The sequence below is a fragment of the Erpetoichthys calabaricus genome, chromosome 1, assembly GCF_900747795.2.
Source record: "Erpetoichthys calabaricus chromosome 1, fErpCal1.3, whole genome shotgun sequence".
In the NCBI taxonomy this organism is placed as follows: Eukaryota; Metazoa; Chordata; class Cladistia; order Polypteriformes; family Polypteridae; genus Erpetoichthys; species Erpetoichthys calabaricus.
The window spans coordinates 231,134,880-231,150,553 of NC_041394.2; the positions used below are offsets into that span (position 1 = coordinate 231,134,880).

The following is a 15,674-nucleotide window of genomic DNA, read 5'->3' on the forward strand; positions in this document are numbered from 1 at the left end:
AAAGCTATTTCTAGATGCAACTGCTTTTGAAATTTGAAATGTAAAAATGTAGATTTTTTTCAAGCTTAACAAAACAGTGAATTACTCTGAATGCCTATGCGTTACTTTCATATCATTCAGTAGTAGTGCCCTCTCTTCATACCCCACCTCCTCTTCATCTCCAGTTCCTTCCAACAGTTAAATGTTGATACCAATTCATCTTCCAATTCCACACTAAATCACACTCTTGGCCATGAGGTGAGTTTAAACAGCAACAAAATGTTCTTAAAGAGACAATGTAGTCCCAATCTTTTTAGTCCACTACTACGGTATATTCCACTACCTTATAGGTTTAAGATTTATGACTTGTGGACGATCACTTAGACAAGACAGCAGGTGTGGTTAAATAGCAGCTTTATTTTGCAGCATCACAGTGAGCAGGTTTCAGAAAAACAGGCAATCAATATTACTTGACAGTGTCAGGGCTCTTCTGAACAACTGTTTGTTGGGTGGGGCAAAGTTTTTATACCCCTAGAATGCGTGATTTAATATCATTATGAAATGCAACAGTCGACACTTTTATTTTACACAATCCTTGAGCCCCTTCAACGCCCATTTTGCAACTTGATTTCTTGGCTCCTTTGTTATGGCGTTCAGATGTAAACTAAGGGAAAACGTGATAAGGCAGTCTCAGTGTGGAATGCTTAGACCTTGAGTCCTTTTGACAAATATTTTTTCTGTTTCCTCAGCAAAGCATGTTTTTAAAGCTTACTTCTGCTTAACTCCTTAGACAAGGATTAGTACAAGGGAATGAAAAGAACATTCATCTTCCACAGACTAGATATCTGCCACCCCAATTTATAAATATAAAATAAGCTTAGCTCTACTTGTGCTGAGTTGGGACCATTTAATATTATCATGTTCCTACCACCTTCTAACACTTTGTGACCTCACACTCTCTATTTGATCACAGTCAGATGTGTTTCTTGCCCCCTAGTATCCTGTAATAGCATCATACCCAAGCCACTATTTCCCCCTGTTGTGTAGTTGCACATTGCTCCTTCAAGATATCTAGCACACAGATGTCTTTCATTGGTGTAATTTCTTCAGTGAAACTGGAAATTTATTAATTAGATATTTTTTAACAATTTCCGGATATTTTTCATGTTCTGTAGCCATGGGGATGATTGTTGGTGAGGGTGGTGTTATTTGGAGCTGCACTAGCAGGAGCATTATTTATTTTTATGTTTTAGTGATTGTGGATTGTTATACATTAAGTTGAAGAACATCTGTTTCCGTTACGTTAAAAACTCAATGTGTAACAAGAGCAAAACATGAAAAAAACAGTACTTTCTGAAGGCACTGTAACCTTTGGGATGTGGTAGGACAAGAATATCATGAAAATAACACTCCTTGTGCACATACAGGGAGAACATGCAAACGGCACACACACAGGGCCAGGGTCAGCACTTTGGACCCCAGAGGTGTATGTCTCCACTGCCACTCCATTCCACTCCATACTGTCTGATTTAACAAGTTATGAGGTGTAATTTCACAAAACCAAAATAATAAAATCTAGTGAGAATGAACTACAGAATGGAAAAATTAACACAAGAAATAATATATGCTGACAAACACATTGTTTTCTTCTTCTGTAAATTGGGAGGAGTACAGTTTACTTCTCTCTGTTCATTTAACTTTAACATCATATCAAACCTTTGCTTATGCATTAACTTAAAGAGCTGGCTAATCCATACAACAGATTACTTTATTGTATTTTCTTAATTTTTTGGCTGTCATATCACAAATGTTTAATTAAAAATCAAATAGCACTCAGATGGAGAAAAGAGACTGCCAATAATAGATCTGATCAGTTTTATTCAATAATTAAAATGTTTTCCTATGCCTTATTCAATATAACATGTACACTTATATTTTAATTGCAGATGTATCTGCCTCAACCCCTGGTAAGTGCCACAATGTTGATTTTGGGAAAAATGAAACCAACATACTGTATATTTGATTAGATTTATTCAATTTATTAAAATGTTGTACTTTAGATTATTTAATATAATATTTAATTTCACTTCATCTTCAGATGCAGTTGTTAACAATCTTTGTTTAATGTGTTGTTTAGAAAATGCATTAGGGTAATTCTGTAAAACTAGTATCAAGTCATGATTAACAAAAGTGAAAATTAAGAATATCAGTGTACACTAATAAGACTCCAACCCTATTTTAATTTTTATAATTACTACAATTCATTTTTTGTAATGAAACATAGCCTTCTAGAATATCATGAACTATTTCCTTGTTTATATTGTTAAGTGTGATAATTATAATACTGTCTCTTATGTGTGTGGCTGGGTGGCCGTGTGGCCAGATTCAGAAGTTGGTAAAAGACTAATGGGTGTGTGTGTGTAACCTTTGGGATGTGGGAGGACAGGAGTTTAATTAATATAACACTCCTCATGCACATACAGGGAGGACATGCAAAACTCACACAGACAGGGCCAGGGTCTGCACTTAGGTCCCTAGAGCTCTAAGTCTCCACTGCTATTTCGTTCCACTCCATGCTGCCTAGTTTAACAAGTTATCAATTGTAATTTCTCACCAGTGCATTAACAACCTCTTTGGACTTGTACTCCATACATCATGCTATATAACCTAACATTCTATTTACCTTCTTAATGGCTTCTGAACACTGTCTGGAAGTTGATAATATAGAGTCCACTATGAATCCTAAATCCTTCTCATAAGGTGTACTTTTGATTATCAGACCGCCCATTGTGTATTCAAACCTAACATTTTTACTTCCTACATGTAATACTTTGCATTTACTGACGTTAAATTTCACCCACCACAGATAACTGTGTTCTTGTTGTGCCACAGTCAATATTTCCAAAACTGGTGATTTTCTTGAGAGCACCATCATCATGTTCTGGGTCTCTAAACAGAGCAATGTTTCTTAGATTTTCAACTTTTGTTTATCAAATATTTTTATTATGACACATATTGTATAATGCACACTGAAATTGAAAAGGAATTAACTTGAATCTGTTTGCTTGCATTGAATCATTTTTCTTTGGCTACTTAATACAGTTAAGGTTTCTGAATCTTGTAATGCAATCTGTTATATCCACAGCCAAAGCTGGCCACTGGTATGAAAACTTATAGTCCCACAGGACCTGGGCTGTATTTATCAAGCTTCTTGGAATTACTTCTAGTATTTGCACTACAAGTCTGACTATGATAAGAATTTTTCTTACTTAGAGTAGAACATGAGAAATTACAAAGCATCCTACTCCTAGTCCCAGCAACGACTAGGAGGCCACATTTCAGAATGAATGACATCATGATTTTATGGCATCCCGAGTCACAAACTGGCACTCATGATGACATTTGTTTTTTTCTGATACTAATGCTAAGGCTGCACCATAAATAATATACAGTAATAATAAATAAATAATAGTAATACTATTACTTCTATTACTTCTAATAATAATACAGACAAAAACCCTTCACATTCATGAGGGTTAGGGGCAAAAGACCCCTTTGAATGTGAAACTTTGCACATAATATTTTTACTTCCCCTTACTGTAGTGGGGTGTGTTCCAGCAGAATATTCTTGTTGTTTGATGTATTAATTGCTTTTACTTTTTTTTCCTTACCCTACTTGTTAACCAGCATGAACATGCATTTGCCTTTAATGGTTGATTGCTGTTTAGTGACATGGTAGGACTGGCTGTACAGATAAAAAGGAGAGGGGTAGGTAAGAAAGAGAAAAAGAATTTGAGGGAAAGCAAACTGATAAATGAGTGAGTACGCGAGAAAGGTGAGTGCCAAAAAGGATGGCTAGAGCTCTATGCGATTTTCAGTAGAGATGAAAGACAGAGAGAGAGGGTAAGAATGTGAGAGTGGCTAGTGCAAACCAGCTGGGAGGAGATGCCTGGATCTGCTCAGTAACTAAGGGAGCAGTGAAGCTGAAAGGTAGCTGGTATAGATACCATTGTTCTTTTTTTTAACTAAAAATATCAACAATATAGTATAAAAGGTAGTGCGCTTACACAAATATTATAATATATTTTTGGGTATGAGTTCCTGTAATCTTTCAACAAATATAAATATTCCCATTTAAAATTTCACTGTTAACTCAAGAATAACTGAAACCGCGAATATCAAATTTGAAAATCTGGTGGAGCAAGTGTATTGAAAGTAGTAGAAGAAGAAGGAAAACATAATAAAGTTGGATGTTGCACTATGCACCACATCATTGTTGCCACTTCACAACAACATCAAGAATAATACTATGACAAGAATCAAGATGGAAAGTCTAAGACACATACAATGAATGTGAGGAAGACAAAATATCAGGCATGCTTATTTAACAATGAATTATCATCAGCCAAACTTCCAGATGAATCACCCTCTTGCTGTTATGGCCACAGGAAACACCTTGTTAACTGTTACTGAAACTAGCCACAGCTATATTTGCACTGTTTCTGAAGTTGCATTCACTCTTCCAGTGCTACTGATTGTCTCTTATTATGCCGTGCAATGTCTCTTTCAGTGATTCCCCTTAACTTCTACTGGGCTCTATTTATCCAATACCCTGGGATTTTCTGTCTGCCTTCTTGAACGTTCCCTGGCTTGTCAAGTGTATTGGAAATGTTCCACCGGTTTATGGAATGCAGAGATTTGTGTACTTGTGTGACATATCACTGTCAGTCACCCATCCAGCCCCTCTTATCTTCAGGGTAATATGCTGTCTACTACGATACAATTTGCTTCCATGACCACCTATATGTTAATATTATGATTTCACTTGCGATTCACTTGTGTGTGCTCATCCACACTTAGGGAGATCACTTTCTGATCTTCCTGTACTCTTTTGTGCTTCTGAAGGCCCAACATCATGAGGCACTTAGTGGCACTCATCCTGCTTGGAGTATTTCTGATCACAGGTAAAAAAAATTAAAACATCCTTAAATAATTGAAAATATACAAATAAAAATAACAAAAAATAATAATTTGCAGAAATTTAAAGGCACTTTTGAAATTAAAAAATGGCTCGTTTCCTAAACGTGCATTCAGTACTTTTCTTTACCTTTCACAATTTAATCTAAGATTCTGCTGCTCTTTGCCTAACAACTGATGTGCAAGTCAGTAGAAATCATGAGTTTTAAATGGATCAGTCTATGAAATGTTCTCTTCGCTTCTTAAATATTTAAGTAAATACAGTACTTCAGTGACTTGTATGTAAGTTTATTGTGCTACTGCAGTGACTTTGGTTTGAGACTAACAGACAATAATACCCAAAGTACTAGTAGTTGAATAGCTGCTGGTCTGTCTACTTTAAAACTGAAAAATGAAGGAGAAAAAGAAATAACTTAATCTCCAGTGGACTGAATATTTCTCATTAGATTCAACAGTGAGTGCTATAATGCCACAAACTCTTGTTCATGTTATCTGAAGTAGAAGGCCAGCTTTGCCTTTTCAGCTTCATCCTTGTAGCTCTGCTTGGTCTGTTTTATCTCTCCACCAGAAATGGCTTCTGTAATTTGTAAGTCTTTGTCCTAAGATATGTGGATTGGCAACAGTGTGGGTGAACGTGAGATCTTATGATGTGTATTTCATACAATAGAACAACTTATTCGTAGTATTGGTTGAAGACACTTAATATTGTGATATCTTTTGTGATATTGAACATATTAACTTTGCTATATATTTTATACTAGGAATCAACTCCCAAACTACTGATGACAACTCTGGTGACTACAGTGGTGGTAAGTTTTGTATCAATTTTATTTTTATAAAACCATTTTATAAAAAGATTTTTCTAAAAGGTTTTATTGCCAACTTTAAATCAAAAAACAATTTTTTGCTGAAAATTAATATCAAGATCATCATCATGTCATGGAAAACATTCTATTCTTATTTTTTTAGTTACCTATATTGATAAGTAGAAAATTACTGCATATTAGATTTTCAATTATTATTACATATGTGATATGCACGTTTTCCATTTTAAGCATAACAAAATTCAGTTAAACAAAAATGGCTATTTGAATCAAATAATTTACTCTCTTTTACTCCAGATAAAATCTAGTGGATAAGGTAGTACCTAAGCAGCCTCTTAACACTAGAATTACCAGAGCCTATGAAAAAACTCCAAAAAAAAAATCCAGCCCACCTTAAATCCCTTCGCACCTCTCCGTCAGCATCTTTTGTTTTGTAAATGTGTTGATAAGCCCAAGCTGCAAGTAGCCTGCTATACATTCCCCCCACCACCTCAGAACGGGCAAGAAGTTCTCCCAGTTCCTGCCTTGATTGATTATCTGGGAATGAGCTACCCAGAATTGTAAGGGAAAATAATTTGATGTGTGTTTTGTGTCTGCAACAAGCTATGTAAACACATCGTTAAAACAGAAACGTTTTTCATGTTTCAGTAATAAATGACAAAATGTAGACATGAACTGTATAATGTGTGAAGGCTGATGGCCAAATATGAAATAAACACTTTCACAAAAGGTGCAAGTACAATATGACAGCTTCCATGATGCAGTGGTTAGATCTGCCAATTTATAATCCAGAAGTCGTGAGTTCAAAACCATCTCCCCCGCAAATTTAACATTTTGAGTAGTGAGCAACTCTTACTGTTAATATTATACAATAAAAACATACATTTGATTTGTGTCTGTAACAGCCGGTGTAAATTTATAGCACTTGTAAAAGTTAGCCTTTTTTTTCCTTCACTTTTATTCTCTCAGTCACGATCATGATACAACACCCACCCCCTGCTCCAGATCTGACGCGGTTACTTTTTATCTGAAACTGGGAATAACTGTAGATGTGAGTGGTGTTTTGAGACGATGGAACTGGAAATTCTCTGATCTGGAGGGATAAAAGCTGACACACAAACGCTGGTGAATCTGCCTGCTTTGTATCTCACTGCCACTTGAATTTTTTTTTATTCAGTTTTATTTAGTGTTCCTGCTCACGCTGAATTAGTATGCACCTTATGGTCCATGATGTCAAAGCCGCACTGACAAAAAAAAAAGAGACATAGGTATATATAATATTTGGAATAACTCATTTTATGACCTGTATAGTACATTTCGGAAAACATTGTCGCACTGATGCAACGTTATTCACATTATTCATATTCATTCGTATGCCTTCTTGCGCTTATAATCAGTGGCCACTTTTTTTTTTTCGATCTTGCCCATGCAGTCTCCACTTTTTGGTGGATGGTGTTGTTTCTTTTGTACTCCAGGACATGCAGAGGAAAGAATAGTACAGAGAGGTCAGTTCCACGCTATATGCAATCATCAGATTCAAATGTTAACAGTTCCCACACACCCAAGGACCGTCCTTTCTACATTTACGACATGTGTACCTGTTGTAATGCTCACACTTCTCTCTGTGCTGTGCTTACTATTACACTGAAGGGGCTGGGGGAAACGTTGTTCTTGGAACAGAAGCTTGTCGATGTTGCATCCTCTTTTGTTTTATCCATCGCCTTTTCTTGTAAGAAGTGATGATGAAGTTCCTCTGCAAGGTGAGCAAAGAACACTCTTCTTTTCTCAGTGGCCCCTGTGAATGCCTTGTACAGTACATGTGCGTTGATCGCCACCAGGTCAAGTGTGTTATAGCACACATCAACTGGCCACCTGTGTCCTCCTGCTCGCACTGAATAAGCTCACGCCTTCTGGTGCACAATGTCAACGCAGTACCAGGCAAAAAAGAAACAGACAAATATATGTGATATTTTGAAGAAATCATTTTATGACCTGAATAGTACCAATCAGAAAATATCGTTGCACTAATGCAAAATTATTTGAAAATGAACTGTTACTGAAACAAGTTAGCAGAAGTGTTTACATATGACCAGTGTCAGTCTTTGATTCAAAACGCTTCATCAGCATATTGACTTGGCAATACATCAAATCATTAAATTTTTGAGGGTGGTGGCTTACCCTACAGTGCAATTTTGAAACTGGGCAAAATATAAAGCAGCCTGAAAATTGCCAGGTTTACTGCAAACATTTTAAGAATGATTTCAAAGCATCAAGCTGTTTTTCATTCAGTACATACTGTAAATCAACTTATAATGTAAAACCAGGTGGCAGATGCACTATGAAACTAATGAAGCTTAAGCTTCAGGGCTCTTAATCCCACATGGGCCCCAGAAGTGACTTTAGTCTATATTGCTTAAAACATTGGGCATCTACTGTATGAGAAAGGGTTAGAAAAATAATAACAGTAGAGTGTAGATCGGTACAGCATTTTTAATGAAAATCTGAAGCGTAGAAGTTCATTTTTTAAAAATATTTGTGGTGATCTGTCATAAAACAACCCTATTAAAGAAGATAACAATGGTTAACCACACCCTGTGGAAAGGAGTTCCATAACTGATCAAGTTTAAGGGCCCTAAAAATGTAGGTCTGCTACTATGTAAATCTAAACCTTAGCTGTGCAGCTTTGTGTGTCCCATTCCTGGTAAAGAAGATAACTTTTTTCAGACTACACTTCTTCAGTTCCAATTTGCCTAAATCCCTTTAAGAGAATCTCCACACATTTTTCCGTATAATTTGCACAGAAGTCATTTACCACACTTCAGGATGTTTTTATTTAATGTCGCTTGTTTCATTCATTGTGGTGCTATGTCCTATATAGACAACTTTTTTTGGGATTTCTTTGTTCTAAACTGCCAATGGCAAATCATTAAGTTATATCCTGCTAGTATAGGGAGGACCTAGACTCGGAGTTTGCTCCATGATGATGCTATATCCTTCAATAACAGCGGACTAACAACATCACCTTCTGTGCTCTATGCCCATACCTCTAAATTGCATTGGAGGCTCCTGTATTGAGCTATATTTAGCTGCAACTGTTTTTGAAATTTGCAATGTAAAAATGTAGAATTTTGTTTTTTCAAGCTTACCTAAGCAGTGAATTACATTGAATTCCTATGCGTTATTTTCATAGCATCCAGTAGTAGTTTAAATGTGGGAGAGACTGTTGAAGCTTGTTTCTAACGGAGTCACAAAATATGCCAATATATAAAAAAATTATGTTTGTGTCTGCTAAACCATTTTAAACATAAATCAGTGTGACATATTAGTTATATTAAGTGCACACTACACAGAGCCTAATTTCAATCTGTAAAATTTAAAGCTGCAGAATTGGGGGTAATTCAGTACAGAATAGTAGCTAAATAATTAAGCAACAAATGCATAACTAAAGCTATTACTGTTGAAAGAATCCACCTTGTTGGTTAAAGAAAATCAAATAAATAACCTTTAACGTCATAAATCTTATAAAATTAAAAAATAGATTAAATCAAGAAGGCATGCAGTCTGGCCACATGTTCTCAGAATGTTAGTTACTAAATGTGATGTACAGTGTGTGACTTTCAATGTTAAGCTAACAGAGAGAGAAGTAATGGCCTCTACCATTATTTTGAAGTAGAGAGTATTTGGTGTGGAGTGACCTCTTTCCAATACAAACAGTGTTAGGCATTATCTGTACCAAATTTTTTAGCTTGAACTATGCCTTATTTCTTTCTAGTTCATTATATAGTCAGCTTAGTAATGAAACATAGGTTCAAAAGGGCAAAAACATTCTTCCATCTTTTATGAAATGAGCAGAAGAGACATTGGTAGACAATGGCAATTAGTCCACCTAATTTTTGTGATGTTTCTTCTCTAATTTATTTCTGTTATTGCTTTCAGAATTAAAAATAGAGACATTTAAAAACTAACTTGTGGATATTTGCAAGCAATTAGTTCAAAACGACATAGTATTGTGTCATTGATTCACATGTACTGTACTGGTACATTTATAAAACATGTGCATGTTCCTCTGGGAATCTAGAAGATGTTAGCTGGGATCGCCATGGCTATGACATTTATATTCCAACAAAGCCTTTTCTGGTAAAGAGTGAATAAATCAAGTACTCTTAACATAGGACATGTCAGGTTTCTGGCATCTTAACCCAGTATGGTTATTAGGAACCATCCATCTATACTTTGAGACATAATGGAAAGCTACGATATGACCACAGAAATATGCATCCATTGTAAATACTACATAGTGCAGTTGGAATATATATGCACAGATGTACTATAATCTCAAAAGTGTTGTCCTCAAAGTGATTTTCTAATCGAGACCAATGTCAAAGAGTTCAGAATATAAAAAAGCATAGAAACAAACAATAAAGTAATTACAAAATAACAACCCCACTGCAGCTTCCAGTCTGCTTCTCTATGTTTTGAAACACTTGCCCTCTGCTTCAATCCAAAAGCAATTCTTTCTCTTCATACCCCCCATAACACTATCATCTCCAGTTTCTTTCAACAGTTCACTGTTGATATCAATTCAGCTTCCAATTCCACACTAAACAAACTCTTGGCCACAAGTTGACTTTAAACAACATCACAGGGACAGTTCCAGTTAGGTTTGGAAATTTTGCCTTGAGTCAGACAGCCCTGAATTTTCATTAGGGAAACCAGGTTAATACTTCTTCTTAAAGATTGGGGTTTCCATGCATTCTTAAAGACAAAATGCTCTTAAAGAGACAATTGCAGGCACAGTCTTTCTTAGGCTTATGACTAGATACATGCCACTCCTATTTTATAGGTACACAATGAGCTTAGTTCTGCTTGTTCTGAGTTGGGACCATTTCCTCTTATGTTTCTACCACCTTTGTGACCACACTCTCTATTAGACGAGGGTCAGATGTGAGATGTGTTTCTTGACCCCTTAACATCCTGGGTTGGAATCATGTCTAGGCCACTATTTCCCCCTGTTGTGTAGTTGCACATTGCTCCTTCAAGATACCTATCACATACATTGGGCATACTTCCTTCAGGTGTTGCCCCTGACAATTGGTGTCCATTAGAAAGCATACTTATGCAAAAACCCACTTTCACTCAGGAAGGATTAGTGTAATCACCCTAACAAGCATAACTTTGGAATAAAACAGGATAACTTAGACTCCTAGCAAATGTTCGTGTAGATGCATCCCACATCTCACACTGACAAAGGAGGAAATGTCTTTATAGAGTTTTCTTTTCTTGAACTCTACAGGAAAAAAAATGTTAAGGGATTGTCTTTCATAGGTGTAATTTCTTTAATGAAACTTGAGATTCAGTAATCAGATATTTTTAAAAAAATCTAGTTACTTTTCACTTTTTCTAGCCATGGGGTTGATTGTTGGTGCAGGGTGGTGTTATTTGGAGCTGAATTAGCAGGAGCATTTGGGCTGGCTGGAGCGTTTATCCACTATAAGAAATGTGATATATATCTATAATATGTATATAATAGTTATTTTTAAAAGTAACTACTAATTATTTTCTTAGGTAGAACACGTTTTTTTCTCCATCCGTTTTCTTAACCCACCTATCCAGGGCAGGTTCACGGGGAAACTTTTTAACTTAACCTTTCAATTAAAGAGGCATTGCTACTGTACTGTATGTGTTGCCTTCCTCTACAACAAATTTGTGACATTATACTGTATATTGTTATGTTTAAGTGCTTGTGGATTGTTATACATTAATTTGAAGAACATCTATTTTCATTACGTTAAAAACTGGAGGTATAATGAGCAAAACATGAAAAAATCAGTACTTTCTGAATTCACTATAATAACACATACAGGGAGAGCATGCAAACTGCACACAAACAGGGCCAGAGTTTGCACTTGGGACCCTTGAGCTGTAAGTCTCCATTGCCCCTCCATTCCACTCCATGATGTCTAACTTAAGTTACCAAGTGTAATTTCACAAACCAAAATATTAAAATCTAGTGAGAATGAACTACAGAATGGAAAAATGAACAAAAGAAATAATATATGCTGACAAAGACATTATTTGCTTCTTGCTTAATTTGGGAGAAGTGTAGTTGTTTACTTCTCTCTATTAAATTAACTTTAATATCATGTAAAAGCTTTGGTTATTTATTCACTTAAAGAGGTGGCTAATCCAAACAACAGATTACTTTATTGTATTTTATTAATGTATTAACAGTCATATTTCAAATGTTTAATTAAAAATCAAATAGCAGTTAGATGGAAAATAGCAACTGCCAATGAGAGCTCTGATCCATTTTATTCAATAATTAAAAATGTTTTCCTATGGCTTATTCAATATAACATATACACTTATATTTTAATTGCAGATGTAACTGCCTCCTCCCCTGGTAAGTGCCATAATGTTTATTTTGTAAAAAAAAGAAACCAACATACTGTAGATTTGGTTAGTTTTATTCAATAGTTAAAATTTTGTACTTTGGATTATTTAATATAAAATGTATAATTCAACTTTATCTTCAATTGCCAACAATATTTGTTTAATGTGTTCTTTAGAAAGTGCATAAGGGTCATTTTTTAAATTAGTATGAAGTCATGATTAGCAAAGTAAAAATTAAGAATATTAATGTACACTAATAAGAACCAGTCCTATTTTAATTATTATGATTACTACAATTAGTTTTTTTTTAATGAGTGAAACACAGCCTTCTAGAACATCACAAACTATTTCCTTGTTTTTATGGTCAAATGCAACGATTATAATACTGTCTCTGATGTTTGTGGCTGGTGTCACCAGATTCAGAAGATGGTAAGAGACTAATGTGTGTGTGTGTGTAACCTTTGGGATGTGGTAGGACAGGAGAATCATTAATAAAATACCCCTCATGCACATACAGGGAGGATAGGCAAGCTGTACACAGACAGTGCCAGGGTCTGCACTTAGGACTCTAGAGCTGAAAGTCTCCACTGCCACTCCATTCCACTCCATGCTGCCTAATTTAACAAGTTATCAATTGTAATTTCACAAAACCAAAATAATAAAATCTAATGAGAAAGAACTACAGAATGGAAAAATGAACAAAATAAATAATATATGATCACAGAGACATTATTCCTTACTTGTGTAAGTTGGGAGAAGTGCAGCTGTTTACTTCTCCCTATTATATTAACTCTGATATCTTATAAAACCTTCTGTCATGTAAATTATTCACTGAAAGAGATGGTTCATCCATAAAACAGATTATTGTATAGTACTTTCTTAATTTATTAAGAATAATATCAGAAATGTTTAATTAAAAATCAAACAGGACTCAGATGGAAAAAATAAACTGCCAATGAGATATTTGATCAGTTTTATTCAGTAATTAATATGGCTTATTCCATTTAACATGCACACTTAAATTTTAATTCTAGATGCAGCTGTCACCTTTCATGGTAAGTGGCACAATGTTTGTTTTGGAAAACAGAAACCAACATACTGTCGATTTGATTAGTTTCATTCAATAATTAAAATGTTGTACTTATTTAATTTTATATTTATAATCTGACTTTATCTCCAGATGCAGCCAACAATATTTGTTTAATGTGTTCTTTATAAAATGCATAAAGCTCATTTTTTTAAACTAGTATTAGCAAAAGTAGAAGTTAGGAATTTCAGTATACAATAATAAGACACACCAACCCTATTTTAATTATTATAAATGATGCAGTTTATTTTTAAGAATAAACATAGGCTTATAGAATATCATGGACTATTTCCTTCTTAATAGTGTCAAGTGCAATAATTATGAAACTGTCTCTTATGTTTGTAGCTGTGTCACCAGATTCAGGAGGAATAAACTATGGTAAGTGACTCATGGGTGGAACCCTTTATTAAATGCTTAAGAAGGTGTGAATTCAAGATTCTAGGAAAAAGGAGAACAAGATTCAACAAGAGACAAAGGCAAGACAGGGAGAGAAACTTCTTAGACAGCATCTTAAAGCTAAACATGTAACTAGAAGTACAAGTGTAAATTACAGGAGAATAAGGTGACTGAGACCAGAATAACAGAAAGACTCAGAGGATTTATAAAAGCTTAAGAGTATTACAATTACAAATAAAATAAAAAGACATTGAAAACAAGCTGCTAAGTAGGACAGAGCAAAACTAAAAATGTTGTTGACAGGTAGATGAAATGTAAGAGTTGAGTCAAAAAAGATGCCAATTTATTTGGGCAATAAGTAACATTAAAGTTCAGAAGGTAGTTTCATTATCTGTCCATTTACTTATTGATTTTCTTCACTTGGCTGTTCTTCTGTTTTCATTTTTTGTGCTTGTCTAACTGCATTGGCTTAATCTATTATAAAGCTCCATCCATCCATCCATCCATTTTCCAACCCACTGAATTCGAACACAGGGTCAGGGGGGTCTGCTGGAGCCAATCCCAGCCAACACAGGGCACAAGGCAGGAACCAGTCCAGGGCAGGGCGCCAACCCACCGCAGGACACACACACTCACTCACACACCAAGCACAATTTAGAATCGCCAATCCACCTAACCTGCATGTCTTTGGACTGTGGGAGGAAACCGGAGCACCTGGAGGAAACCCACGCAGACACGGGGAGAACATGCAAACTCCATGCGGGGAGGACCCGGGAAGCGAACCCAGGTCTCCTAACTGCGAGGCAGCAGTGCTACCACTGCACCACCGTGCCGCCATATTATAAAGCTCACTTTATACAATTATGGGCATGTGCTTGTGTCTGATTAGCCAAATTAAACAGGTCCTTTTACTGAGAAATATTATCTAGACAACTTTTTTGCAGTATAAATAACTGTTTCTCCTACTGCTCACAACAGCATTGTTTTCTTCACTTTTCTCAGCTCCTGATGTAAGCCTTCATCTTTCAGTAGGCTCTTTTTCTACAGAAAATGTCATTTTTTACTTGGCTATTTAGGATCAGTAGGTCCTTCTTTCTATTGTTATGCCAGATGACTTTAACAAATGCTGAAATGGCAAGCCACAAAAGCAAAAGATATCATGAAATTAAACATTAAGTCTTTTGATGTGCAAAGTCAATACAGTACTAGGAGAACCATGAAACCAATGTGTTGAAACCAGAAGGTTATTCAGTAATCAAGTCTAAAAAGTAAATCAAACTTAATACCCAAAAATTGAAATGATAAACAATTATTTTACACTTTGTATTTCAAAGTTTTCCTCACAATCCCTGATGTTAGAATACACATAGTGCTGGCTTTTAAACTGTCTCAAAGATGACAACATCATTGTGGCAACGGTAATCAAAAATGGTGTCCTCCATGGCATTGAAGCATTTATAAAATAAAACACTATTAGAAATGAAAAATTGAAAAATCTAAGTGTATTCAGAAAATGACAAATTCAAAAGATTCTTTGATGCTTAACTTAATCAAGGAGGTTATCAATAAAAGTCAAGGCTAAAAGCTGGCGTCAGCAAAAGTTGACATCAACAGGTAGAAGGTTAAATATAAAGAAAATTTGGCTTGAATATGTCATTTACATTTATCTGGTAGGTGTCAAACACCATAAAGTGAACTGACTTACAGAAATATTTGCCATAAATTTTCCTTACATTGTGGCATCAAACACCTGCAGTCGCTTTTGTTATACAATCCAATGAAGAAGATTTTTTGTGCGTTGTTGATGATTTGGATTCTGCACTGTTCAAAGAGGATTTTGAGCTGCCATACAGTGTGACTTAGGAATGAATGCATTTGGTTTATTTCAACAGCATTTCCTTCAAAATTACATAAGGAATGTACATACATTTGTTAATTGTATGGGTTCCATAATTTGACTAACCAAAAAACAATTACATCTTTTAATAAAAAGGCAAAAAAAAATGTAACCTACAGCC

The 15,674-nt window shown here is 35.3% G+C and overlaps 1 protein-coding gene across 1 annotated transcript in view; it reads left to right on the forward strand.

Annotated features, from left to right (window-relative positions):
- Positions 1 to 232: 232 nt before the first annotated feature.
- The window catches only part of LOC114657174 (mucin-19-like), a 125,867-nt gene continuing 110,425 nt past the window's right edge, over positions 233 to 15,674 (forward strand). The window contains exons 1-6 of the mRNA XM_051928712.1: positions 233 to 237; positions 1,926 to 1,946; positions 4,885 to 4,943; positions 12,163 to 12,183; positions 13,208 to 13,228; positions 13,606 to 13,638. Coding sequence (XP_051784672.1) covers positions 233 to 237; positions 1,926 to 1,946; positions 4,885 to 4,943; positions 12,163 to 12,183; positions 13,208 to 13,228; positions 13,606 to 13,638 — 160 coding nt within the window. The remainder of the gene's footprint in view (positions 238 to 1,925; positions 1,947 to 4,884; positions 4,944 to 12,162; positions 12,184 to 13,207; positions 13,229 to 13,605; positions 13,639 to 15,674) is intronic.